Source organism: Notolepis coatsorum (genome assembly GCF_963971535.1).
Source record: "Notolepis coatsorum genome assembly, chromosome: 13".
Lineage (NCBI taxonomy): Eukaryota > Metazoa > Chordata > Actinopteri > Aulopiformes > Paralepididae > Notolepis > Notolepis coatsorum.
In genome coordinates, this window is record NC_140177.1 from 121,845,896 (window position 1) to 121,859,085 (window position 13,190).

The 13,190-nt window shown below is 41.3% G+C and overlaps 1 protein-coding gene across 1 annotated transcript in view; it reads left to right on the plus strand.

The window, feature by feature from the left end:
• The window catches only part of ap1s1 (adaptor related protein complex 1 subunit sigma 1), a 133,626-nt gene extending 122,919 nt beyond the window's left edge, over positions 1-10,707 (plus strand). The window contains exons 4-5 of the mRNA XM_084327418.1: positions 3,230-3,367; positions 10,513-10,707. Coding sequence (XP_084183544.1) covers positions 3,230-3,367; positions 10,513-10,560 — 186 coding nt within the window. The 3' untranslated portion in view covers positions 10,561-10,707. The remainder of the gene's footprint in view (positions 1-3,229; positions 3,368-10,512) is intronic.
• The last annotated feature ends 2,483 nt before the right edge of the window (positions 10,708-13,190 follow it).

The window sequence follows — 13,190 nt, forward strand, 5'->3', positions numbered from 1 at the left end:
TACGTGCACAGTAAGTGTCCCTCCCTTTTCTTTTACTTGCGTTACCTTCAGTTACATAGTTTTTTCAAGTATGAGAAAGTCCCTCCACTTTTCATCTTATTCAGAACTTACAAAGGGTTAACCTGTTAACCATGCGTCTGCCGGCCGGAGAGCTCAGGGAAGAGGCCCTGCCTGGCAAGGTCACATTCTTTCTGGTTAACTCCCTACTGCATGTTCATGTGGAGGGAGGGAGACAGATACATCTGTACAGACCAAGCAAATCATTCTTAAGCAGAAACATATAATTTGCCGATGAAACATATAATCAATATAGCATTATACATATCTATACCTTTATACCTACAGTATATATAATTATTATATGTGAAAAATAGGTTAGATTCACACAACAATCATTTCACTGTCTTCCAACCAGAGTTTAGTTTTAAAGTCTATAAAGAATATACTGGTTATAAAGGAACAAACAGGATGTCAATTTCCAAAAGGGTCACTGTTGTTCTGTGGCACTTCACAGTATAGTAGTAATGGTGTAGGTCTGGTAGTAATGGTGTAGGTCTGGTAGTAATGGTGTAGGTCTGGTAGTAATGGTGTAGGTATAGTAGTAATGGTGTAGGTATAGTAGTAATGGTGTAGGTCTGGTAGTAATGGTGTAGGTATAGTAGTAATGGTGTAGGTCTGGTAGTAATGGTGTAGGTATAGTAGTAATGGTGTAGGTATAGTAGTAATGGTGTAGGTATAGTAGTAATGGTGTAGGTATAGTAGTAATGGTGTAGGTATAGTAGTGATGGTGCAGGTATAGTAGTAATGGTGTAGGTATAGTAGTAATGGTGTAGGTATAGTAGTAATGGTGCAGGTATATTAGTAATGGTGTAGGTATAGTAGTAATGGTGTAGGTCTGGTAGTAATGGTGTAGGTATAGTAGTAATGGTGTAGGTATAGTAGTAATGGTGTAGGTCTGGTAGTAATGGTGTAGGTATAGTAGTAATGGTGTAGGTATAGTAGTAATGGTGTAGGTATAGTAGTAATGGTGTAGGTCTGGTAGTAATGGTGTAGGTATAGTAGTAATGGTGTAGGTATAGTAGTAATGGTGTAGGTATAGTAGTAATGGTGTAGGTATAGTAGTAATGGTGTAGGTCTGGTAGTAATGGTGTAGGTCTGGTAGTAATGGTGTAGGTATAGTAGTAATGGTGTAGGTATACTAGTAATGGTGTAGGTCTGGTAGTAATGGTGTAGGTATAGTAGTAATGGTGTAGGTATAGTAGTAATGGTGTAGGTATAGTAGTAATGGTGTAGGTATACTAGTAATGGTGTATGTATACTAGTCATGGTCTATGTCTGGTAGTAATGGTGTAGGTCTGGTAGTAATGGTACAGGTATAGTAGCGCACACACACACGGATATACACATACACAGCATCTTATTTTAGCACCCCTTTTAATGTGACATTAGGAAGAAAGAAGGAAAAAGCAGCATTTTTGTGGTTAGGAGTTAAGAAAGATCATTGATAGAGAGTTACATCTGCGTTTCATCCCAATCACACCACGTCTTCACCCTCGGTGCTGACACTTGACACTCAGTAAGTTGTCACAAGGAGATACGAGTGTGTAAAGTACCATGACGTACTATTTGATTCAGTATATTTACATGTGATGTTTCCTCTTGGGAGGCTTGCAACATTTTGTTTGTCTTAAAACTGTAAAATAAAAAATCTCCCCCGGAGTTAGACAAGCGGATACATACCCTTTTCTTCTCTGTACATGCAATTTGAGTAGGGCACACCCGCATCGTTAGCCTAGCTTAGCATCATTCATTGGAAGTAGGTTCCTCCATGTAGTCTAGTTCCCAACACTCACAAAATATACTCCAAATACAACTCCAAAACGTTCCTGTAAACATGTAAACCTGTGTATTTACCATGTGGAGAAATAAAAAAAATTAGTTGATACATACTCTACATATAACTTTTTTGGCCGAACCACTGCTGCCTGGGTGCAGTGATTTCACGCATCACTTCAAAAGCCCCCCGTTTGTAGGTCTTTGTAGGTGGCTTGGAAACCGTATCTGTGACGTCCGATGCACGATTTTTTTCTTTTGTTTTCCAAATGTGATTGGAGGATCAAGAAAAGAGGTCAATCATTAGGCACCAAGTGAACTGCTAGTCCTGCCTCCTGTCAGTCATCAGTGTCTTTCCTAACCAGAAACACCACTGAGGGTCTACAAAAAACTACTCAATCAGCGCCACGGGTCTAGCCAATCTTTGTTCCTACTGCGCCACCGCTCTAAGAGATAGTGATGCGTGGCGGTGTTTGCAGGGCTATATCTATATTCTATATTATAGCTATGGATCCAATACTATGGCTCATTTGACATCAACTATCCATCGTTCAATATGTGAAAAAGAATAAATGTTTTCATGTATACATTTGTGTGTTATACCGTGGTGAATATAAGTATAGTTTCAGATTGATCCTGGCTAATTCCAGAAAACGGTGCTATGGAGCAATACGTGAATTTGACTAAAGGCGTTGTCGTTGATTTCCAAATCAAATGTATATAATAGGTATTATGTTTCATCATGAATGCATGAAAGGGAGTAGGGGGGGGGTCGTTTTTTGATGCTTTGATCGTCACCAACGGCATACATTTTGGAGTACGTTACAGATGGTCGTTGCGATCGATGTGAAATCATGGTTGGATCAAAGCAGAATTGATGTCATATAGTCCTTACCTTCACTAGGAGGTACCCCAAAAAGAATATTCCAATTGTCTGATCGCAATTTCCAGTTGTCCATCGTGTCGCCAACATAATCCACCACAACACATGCATCGGGGGCATTGGACGCGTTTCAATGTGATCGAGTGAACCGCTGGACTCGCCTGACCAAAAAAACTGCGCCCGGATTGAATTAAATCTAACATCGGGTGTGAAAAAAAGGTTTAGAAGGGTGGGCAATACTGCCACCTAGCAGGATCTAGCGATCTCAGAGTGATTCCCTATGGTAACCCTGAGGTCCGTGTGAGAGAAAAAGATCGAATAAAAGAAATAACGATGAAAACCTGACTATACTCTGGTATGGCGCATGCACGTTTATTCACAAATTGACTTATAAAATAGGCCTGTTATACTATTCTATACATTTCTATGATATCCTATATTCATTTGGACTCCTTCATAGGGCAGATCGTGACAACAGTTTGATCTGTTTTATTTGTCTTTCTTTGGGTGCAGGTGTGCGAGTTGGACATAATCTTTAACTTTGAGAAGGCTTACTTCATCCTGGATGAGTTCCTGCTGGGAGGAGAGATCCAAGACACGTCTAAGAAGAGTGTCCTCAAAGCCATCGAGCAGGCAGACCTGCTGCAAGAGGTAGGGAGCAGAGACACACACGCACGCGCACACACACACACACACACACACACACACACACACACACATATACATACATACACAGGCTCAGCTTCTTCCCCCTGGCCATCAGAGCCTTGAACAATGAACATTGAGTGCCACAGAACACTGAACTATCCACACACAAGCACACATGAGCACACACACGACACGCACGCTGTGCACGCTCACACACTAGCAGCCACTTTAACACTTTAACATGAGCGGGCACACACTCATGCCGCACACACGCACACTTATGGCCAAAAGGAAAGGCCACTTTAAATTAGTATAACAACAGGAACAGTGTATTGCACTACTAAAGCTACCTAGCATGTCCTATATGCTCTGTAAATAACTATGTACAGATACCGAGATGTCACACCATGTTACCTGTTACCTGTTTATTGCACAATGTTTTTTTTTTATTGGATTCTATATATTTTGTACAACTGTAATGCACATCGTTGCGGGCAAGACCACCCGCATTTCATTGTATACTTGGTATGCCATGACAAATAAAACTCTTGACTTGACTTGACTATACACACACAGGCAGACCTGCTGCAAGAGGTAGAGAGCAGAGACACACATCAGGGCTCTACGCTAACCTTTTTCACTAGGGGCACAGGTGCTCCTAAATGAAAAAAGTTAGGAGCACACAAAGAAATTTAGGAGCACCCAAAAATATTTAGGAGCACAGTGAAAATATTTCAAGTAAAAGAGTTTTTTTTTTTTTTTTTTTTTTTATAAATGTATATTTGTACTGTGCGTGCATGTGTGTAAATTAGCTCTTGCTACAACCCTGCATGTTTACATTTTGTATTTTGTACTTGATGTTCATTAACATGTGCTGTCCCTATCAAATAAACTATCAAATCAAACTACTGCTACAAAAGTAATAGTCACTTAACTTTAGCTTTTGCCCCTTTTATGCATACAATGCCAGGCTATGTTTTGGCTAGAGAAATAATCGTTTCAGGGTTGCCTATTGAAATACTGTACACCTCCAGTACAGAAACATTGATTGATTGACAGTCGAGTCTGCCAATTACGTCACACCGCTTGCACTCCGGCCGTCCGGCGCTGCAGCTGGACCCTATTGCCCACCTCTGCTGTTCATAACGCTAGCCAAGTTGGCTGTATACACAGTGGGCCAGTGACTTTGGTGTAGGGGTGTAACAATGCATCGATCCTAAGGGGGAAATTCAACTGCATCGATTTGAAAATGTTAGAATAGATTATCGCTATTTGAATGTGTACACAGTGTTATGTTGTTATCATGTCCGTTACAGTCAACACAACGGCATACGCTACTGCATCAACGTTATGATTAACAAAGCAAGGCATTCGTTTTGTTGCATTAACGTTATATTACTATTGTTATCGCTAAATCTAAGTGTTCTAAAATATATTGCTATTGGTAAGACTAGAAGTTACATGTCTCGGGAAACTCGCATATCGCAATGGTGGCGTTTCAGGAAGTAAACAAGCCAAATGAGAGCTTCCGATTGGTCATTTGCTTTCTTTCTCTTGAAACCAGTCACGTCACTCTACTGTGATTGGACCGTTGGCTTGAGTGCAATGTGGGACTTGTAGTTTTTTAGCGTTTCTCGCGGCGGAGAAAAAAAATACGAGAGGCTGTAATCTGTACTCGCACACCGTGCGTGTAATTGAGTTTTACGGTTCGCACACACATATTTTTAGGGGCATATGCGAGCAATTTGGTCGCACTGTAGAGCCCTGCACATACATACATACTAGGGATGTCCGATATTATCGGCCGACCGATATTATCGGCCGATATCGGCAGTAAAATGTGATATCGGAAAATATCGGTATCGGTTTAAAAACAAAAAAAAACAATACGAATATTTGTTATATATATATCCAGTGAAATTATTAGTCACCTGAAATTATTCCGTTTTTTGGACGGGGAAACCCTGCATATATCGGTATCGGTTGATATCGGTTGATATCGGTATCGGAAATTAAGAGTTGGACAATATCGGAATATCGGTATCGGTAAAAAAGCCAATATCGAGCATCCCTAATACATACATACCAGGGTTTCCGTTAGAAAAAATTGTTGCCGGCCTCAGTGTCTGGTAGATTTCAATCTACCGGTCAAATGAGAGAATTTCCGGTCAGAGTTTATTGAGCTTAAAAACAATTGATAGGCAAAAGAATGACAACAAAACAAAAGAATGACATCATCAAGGCATGTAGATTTATAATATTTTTACTTAAAACTAGGCTACTTTTGCGTATAGTCATTATATTCCAAATAAAATAAGTCCCGAGACTCCGTGCTGCTGCCGACTTTAAATCAAATAGGTGTCTGTGGGCAGTCGCCCGACATTAATAAACAGCAGTCTGTTATAATCACATTTTTATGAGCTAACGAATTCCGTTATATTGGACATTTGTATTAATTATATCAAGCGAAGAACTGAGAAATATGGCAGAGAGAGACGGCAACATTGTCGTGGGTTTGCGTGACGACTCTCTCTCTCTACCTCCCAATGACTTATTTGCGAGAGTATGTCGATGCAGAGCAGCAGATTCAGCTGTTTTCTGGCTCTATCTGGGGACCGCTCAGCAGCGCCCCCCAACCAACAGCTGAATTGCCAATGGCTGAATTGGAGTACTGCACTGTGCCGCTGCTGCTCCGGCTCTGCAGCTGCACATGCACTTCCAAACCCAGCACTAAGCTCTCGCTGACAACGTCGTTGTCATTATTAGAAGCAACGATGAAACAAATGTAATGATTGTTTCGTTCATCGCATAGGCTATTTAATTTTAGCCTATTTTAATACAATTAAAATAATCAAATTGTGCTTAGAGGGTATTATTTTCACCGGACATTAAGACCGGAGAGATTAAATATGTCTGACTTCAACAGATTTTGCCGGTCAAATACCGGTAATTACCGGCTAACGGAAACGCTGATACATACATACATACATACATACATACATACATACATACATACATACATACATACATACATACATACATACATACATACATACATACATACATACATACATACATACATACATACATACATACATACATACATACATACATACATACATACATACATACATACACATTCACAGGCAGACCTGCTGCAAGAGGTATAGAGAGCAGAGACACACATACACACACACACACACACACACACACACACACACACACACACACACACACACACACACACACACACACACACACACACACAGGCAGACATGCTGCAAGAGGTAGAGAGCAGACACACACACACACACACACACACACACACACACACACACACACACAGCCTGATGTGTCAAACCCATGGAATTGGCACAGCTCCTACTGGATCTGAAAGCAGCCTGTTGGCTAGCAGTGATGGGCAAGCTACTTGGAAAATGTAGCAAGCTACACTACAAGTTACTCTCGATTAAATATAGCTAAACTACAATGGAAGCTATCCCCAGATAAATGTAGCAAGCTACACTACAAGAACATGGCAAAAATAGCTAGCTACATCGGCACTACTTTTTTTTTTTTTTTTACTTTGTGATCAAGTTTACACCAAACAAATAGGCAGGCAAAAAAATAGCTCAGTTTGATTGTTATTTATCCCTAAACTCTGCATCTTCTGAAACCTGCCCACTTTATCAACCAAAAACACACTTCTTCAATATCTGAATTTTAACTGTCTTACTTCATTTTACTATTATGCTACCATGTATATACTACTACCAACTATGCTAATATGTCTATACTACTACAGTATGTACTCAGAGTATAACACTCAAGCTTGACACTGCTAGACAAACAATACTATCCTTGGCTGCTAGATATGTAACTCACAAAACATTCCATGGCCACAGGTTGAGAACCACTGGTCTAGGACGATCTTTTCCCTATTTTTTTCTTTTCTCCACCCCCCAATGTACAGTGTACAGTGTCCCCCTACCCCCCCCCCCCCCCCCCCCCTCCAATGTACAGCCCCCACCCACCAACCCCACCCACCCAACCTCCACCAATGTACAGTTTCTACGTCAAATGTATATACACTCTTTTTCTGGACACTTTTTGTATCACAAACAGTACTGTATTTGCAAATCTGATATGTCATTAATGTATAGATGTAGCAGTACTGTCTATCTGTATGTCATGTATGTCATATATGTTATGATGAATTGAAAATGGGGGACCCTGATGTAAACAAGACGAAAGTCTTTCTCTGGTCTGCATCCCCTTAACAATTGTATGTATTGAGCTGTACTGTACTGTACCCATTCTGCAATCTGTTAATACACTTTTCAATCAATCAATCAATAATATTGTTCATAGCAGCTAGCCTATCTCAGACTGTTAGTTAAAGCTGTTGATAAAAAGTGCACTGACTTGTGTGCTGTTTGGGAACAGTTGACAATGTTTATGTAAAGACAGTAAGGGTTTTCATCAGCTCACCTGAATATGTGTTCTCAAGTTAGTATTGGACGTGTGGGACGTCGAGAGCAGCTTCGTTTTTGGTTGACACAATAAACACCTAAACACATATGTTTTAGGCGTTTTTTCAGTCAAACTCATAAACGTGTCCAGGTAGGGCCATGGAGATGCAGTGTTGTTATTGTTGTTGACATCATCTTCATCAATGCCATCAGTGGAAACATCAAATCCCTCTGCCATTATTTCGCACTGACTGGTTCTGTTATTGTAAATTGCATGATCCATTCATTCTCATTCAGTGGTCTGCGTTTCGATTTTCAATTCCTGGTTTGCGGCCTGGAGTCCCGCCCTATCCTGCCTCTGATTGGCCTACCCGTAAAGTTTTGGCCTACCATACCCAATCGTGAGTCGTCACTCATATCTAAACAAACCAACCAATCATAGTGGGTTTTTTACGGGGAGTTTTTTTTCTCCTCGCAGAACTTCTAGTCTAGACTGTTTCTCCCGAAAGTAGCGTGTAACGTTTCTCGTCGCTACGTTACTACTTCGTTCTATAAATAGCTCCGCTACAGAGATCGCTACCCTGGTTAAAAAGTAGCGAGCTACCAGCACGCTACTGAGAATTGTAGTTAAGCTATGTAGTGTCGCTACTTGTAGCTAGCTACTGCCCAACACTGTTGGCTAGTAATAACAAAGAGAGACTCCTGGTGAAAATGGTTGTTTAAAAAGTCACTTTGATTTGCAATTATAGTGGGTCCTGTCTCTCATCCTGTCTCACCCTATGTATTCATGGCAAGGTCCTCACATTATAGTATGTGGAAAAGCATATTGATTCCCCCGGTGTCTGTACTAGCTAACATACTATCTAGCTATCTCCCTAGTATAAAACATGGAGCTCAACTTCCAAATGATAGCCACTGTATCAGGGTTAGAAATTAAAAAATTTTTTCAAGGGCTTTTTTTGCCCCCCTTAATTGATTTTCGGGGGCTTTTTTTTGTATTTCGGGGGCACAACATTTTTATAATGAAAATTAACATAAAGATTATAAAACATTGTTGACACTTTTTTTTACAGTCTTCGTCCCTATGTTTGATAACGTAATGTTAATGTCTCCATATATAGGGCTCTACGCTAACCTTTTTCCCAAGGAGCACATGTGCTCCTAAATAAAATGTTAATAAATAAAATCTAAATACAAATTTAGGAGCACACAGAAATTTAGGAGCACAGTGACAATTGTTCAAGTAACACACACACACACACACACGATGTGTGACATCATGGCTTGGTTTCATGTTTTGAGGTACCTTCAATTATCTGTAAATAATACATACATACTCTTATCTAAATAGATTAAATATTATTGTCCCTGAGGGCAAGTTGTGTTGTTGTCTTGATATATCTACAAATAGCAGACGAATAACCGGTTGCCTCTGGATCAATGAATGTCTAATATTGAATAATATTATTAGATTTTTAACATCCCTAATTCCAACAGTCAAGAGGCTTGTTTCAAATTGATGAAAAACCCCACACACGCAACGTTTGTGAGTATAGGCTCTGGCCAGATCGATCAATGAAATACGTTGCGCGCTCAGCGCTGTGGAATGAAGGAAATGCGCATCGGGATCGGATTTGGATGTTACAAATTGGAGTTGTGTTACAAATGGAACGGTCTTTCCCCGCCGAACACAAGTTACTTAACGTTACACAGGTCGCGCTATGCAGATGCTTAGCTTGCTAACGTTAAGATAGCAGTGTAATGCTTGATGAGAGCAGAGCGCTCTGTCTGTGTTCGCAGCACCTCTCAAGTGCCTGGAAGCATCTCCCTGTAACACGCAGCGGGCCCCGCCTCCCTCCTCCTTGGAACAAACATTCCACCCAAAAACTGAATTTCAGTCCAGTTTCAATCTGAACTATTAACAGCGGAGCTGTTTTGTAATCTTCACAATCACTCGTCTGTCTCGCACACTGCAAGTAATTGATTTTTCCGGTTCGCACACACACATTTTATTAGGGGCAAATACGAAGAAATGCTCGCACTGTAGAGCATATATATAATTATATATATAATTAGTAAACTGTCGGGGGCTTTTTTTGCCCCCTTAACTGATTATCGAGGGCATTTGGTCAATTTTCGAGGGCATTTAGCCCCAAGCCCCCGTTAATTTCGAACCCTGCACTGTATGCTAAAGCTACTTAAATGTTAGGTAACCTCACTACTTCTAAGACTTTTAAACCTACTTTATGTTACCAAGGCAACATGTCAGTGTGCGTATGGGGGCTTTTATTGAATACCATGCTTGAGGCATGTTTATACCGGCAAGAGGTTGAAGATTTAAAGGTCACACGTGGTTGAAGTTTATAAAGGTCACACAACATCCTTTGTGGACAAAAATAAGGCTAATCGAACCCCATTGTGAAGTCCTATGTACTGTAGTGATGGAGCGATTCATCTTATATTTTGAAATAATCTGCATCGGCCGATAACCACACACACATGACCGGCTAACAAAACATGTTAGCACGCCCACAAGTGTCAATTGATTCCAAATGTATTTCCCAAATGTATCTATTGAATTTGATTATGGATTTACAATTTTCTCTCTCTCTCTCTCTCTCTCTCTCTCTCTCTCTCTCTCTCTCTCTCTCTCTCTCCCCCCCCCCCCCTTCCCAGGAGGATGAGTCACCGAGGAGTGTGCTGGAGGAGATGGGGCTTGCGTAGTACACACACACACACACACACATCATCAGCAGCAGTAGTAATGGTACTCGCACACAGAGCAGGACGAGAGCTGGAAAACGGGACGCAGAGCGGCGGAAGAGCCTTAGATAGAGAGAGTTAAGCCATTCTGCAGTCAAGCCCTGTGTATCTAAGTCTCTCGGGTCTTGTCACCGGTTGGAGGGAGTGTGGGGGGGGGGGGGCATTTAGTGCAGCAGAACCTCAGGGGTCTTAGATACAGAGAGTTTGGTCGTTATGGATTCTGTGCATCTATGGCTCTCAGGTCTTAGATACAGAGAGTTCAGTCGTTATTACGTTTAATTCTGTGTATATATGGCTCTCGGGTCTTAGATACAGAGAGTTTGGTCGTTATTATGTTGGATTCTGTGTATCTATGGCTCTCGGGTCTTAGATACAGAGAGTTTGGTCGTTATTATGTTGGATTCTGTGTATCTATGGCTCTCGGGTCTTAGATACAGAGAGTTTGGTCGTTATTACGTTGGATTCTGTGTATCTATGGCTCTCGGGTCTTAGATACAGAGAGTTTGGTCGTTATTATGTTGAATTCTGTGTATCTATGGCTCTCGGGTCTTAGATACAGAGAGTTCAATCGTTACGCCTCTAACCCTGTATACTAGTGGCTCTCGGCACTGCAGCGAAAAGGAAAACACTGCTGAAGTCTCACACTCACTATCTATGCTCTATACCTTCTCTACAGGGTTGGATGTAATTTGTGTGCATGTGGAGGGGTGACTGAGGCTTTTTAATGTGTTAAGCAAGGTGATGACCGGTATATGGACACTAACAGAGCCATAGTTAAGAGTTTAGCATTTTCAAACTTTGACTTGTGGTACTGATCAAAGTGTCAAAACCCTGTAAATCAATTGCGGGGGGGGGGGGGGGGGGGGGGGGGGGGGGGGGTGTGTTTGTGTGTGTATGTGTTTGTTTGCCGGGGTGGGTGGGTGGGTGTGGTGTTTTGTGGGGACTGAATGTGGACCAAGTGAAAGGGCTGGGGGCGTCACTTTGCACCTGTTTATAATAATTATACTACTGAATCCCAGATGTGACGCGGCAGCCACCAAAATCCATAGTTCAGGGTAGTATTGATATCGAGTTGCATTTGATATCACTACTGATAACTGAATTACTGTACTGGTGCCAGAGCTGAGTCTAATTACTATTTGAAATCCATCCGTTTTTCTTTCTCTTGGTGCGATTGGCCTTGCCTGGCACGATATTTTGCATTATCCCAAACAGTCTGTATTGCCCTTCAGGCAGGCTAAAGCAATCGCTAGAAGGTAAATAAATGAAAGGATTTCAGCGTCAGTAATTATCCTCAGGTCTGGGTGTTTTCTCTGTACATTCTAATCACACGGCTAAGGAAGGTATTTCAAAACGTGTTGATTTTGACTACTTGAAGAGCGCTTGATTTATCTTCTAAGGTGCTTCGGAAGTCCAGGTGGAGATGAAAATAAACAAAGCGTTCCTCCATATTGACGCTCTGCCTTTCTGTAGAAAAGAGCTTCTGTTTCTGCTCTGGTCTGACCTACTCTAGCCTTAACTCATTCATGGCCAACCACGACTATAGTCGGGTTATCTCGCCATGCGCTGAGCGCCAAAACTTGAGTATAGTCGGGTTTTCGATCGTTTTCATAGTTTTTTCTTTTATTTGATTTTTTTATTCATACAGTCTCACAGACCTCTGTGTATCATTGGGACTCATTCTGAGACGCCGATAATGCAATGCCGGCCGAATCCTGCTAGGTGGTACTATCGCCCACCCTTTAAAACCTTATTTCACACTGTTACATTATATATGGTCCGGGCGGAAAATGTTTACCAAGCCAAGTGAATCGCTTCATCCGAGCACTTTGAAACGCGTTCAGCACACTGCATGCATATTTTGTGCCAGTTCATGTCAGGGACCCGATGGACATCAATACTGGAAATTGCGATCAGACAATTTCTTTTTGGGATACCTCCTAGTAAAGGTAAGGACTATATGACATCAATCCTACTTTGATCGAACAATGATTTCACATCGACGATCAACTTATGTAGTATTAAAGAAATGCCGTTGCTGACGATCAGAGCATCAACCCCCCCCCCCCTTTGATGCATTCATGATGAAACATAATACCTATTATATACCTTTGATTTGGAAATAGTAACGTGTCCAGGCGAGCAACGCGAACGCCTTTAGCAAAATTCACATAGCACTCCATAACTCAGCTTCCAGGAATTAGCCAGGATCACTCTGAAACTACAATATTCACCACGGGATAACACGCAAACGTATACATGAAAACATTTACTCGTATGAGCCATAGTATTGTCTTCATAGCTATAATATAGAATATAGATATACTGTAGCCCTGCAAACATTGTGACGCACAGTGAAAATCCCTATATTTTAAAGTGTGGCCCATTGACTACAAGGATGGATAAAACGGCTGGCGCTGAAAGTGTTAAGGATGGAGTTGTCGGATCATATTGGTGGTTTTGAAAATGCAAGGACGTGCCCTTTGAAAAACACCGGCGAGCAATCTCTGCAACCTAGCACTTGAACCGTTTGCACTGAAGAACCATATAACTCTCGTTTTTAAATGTTTTGGACAGCCCATGTATTTGCA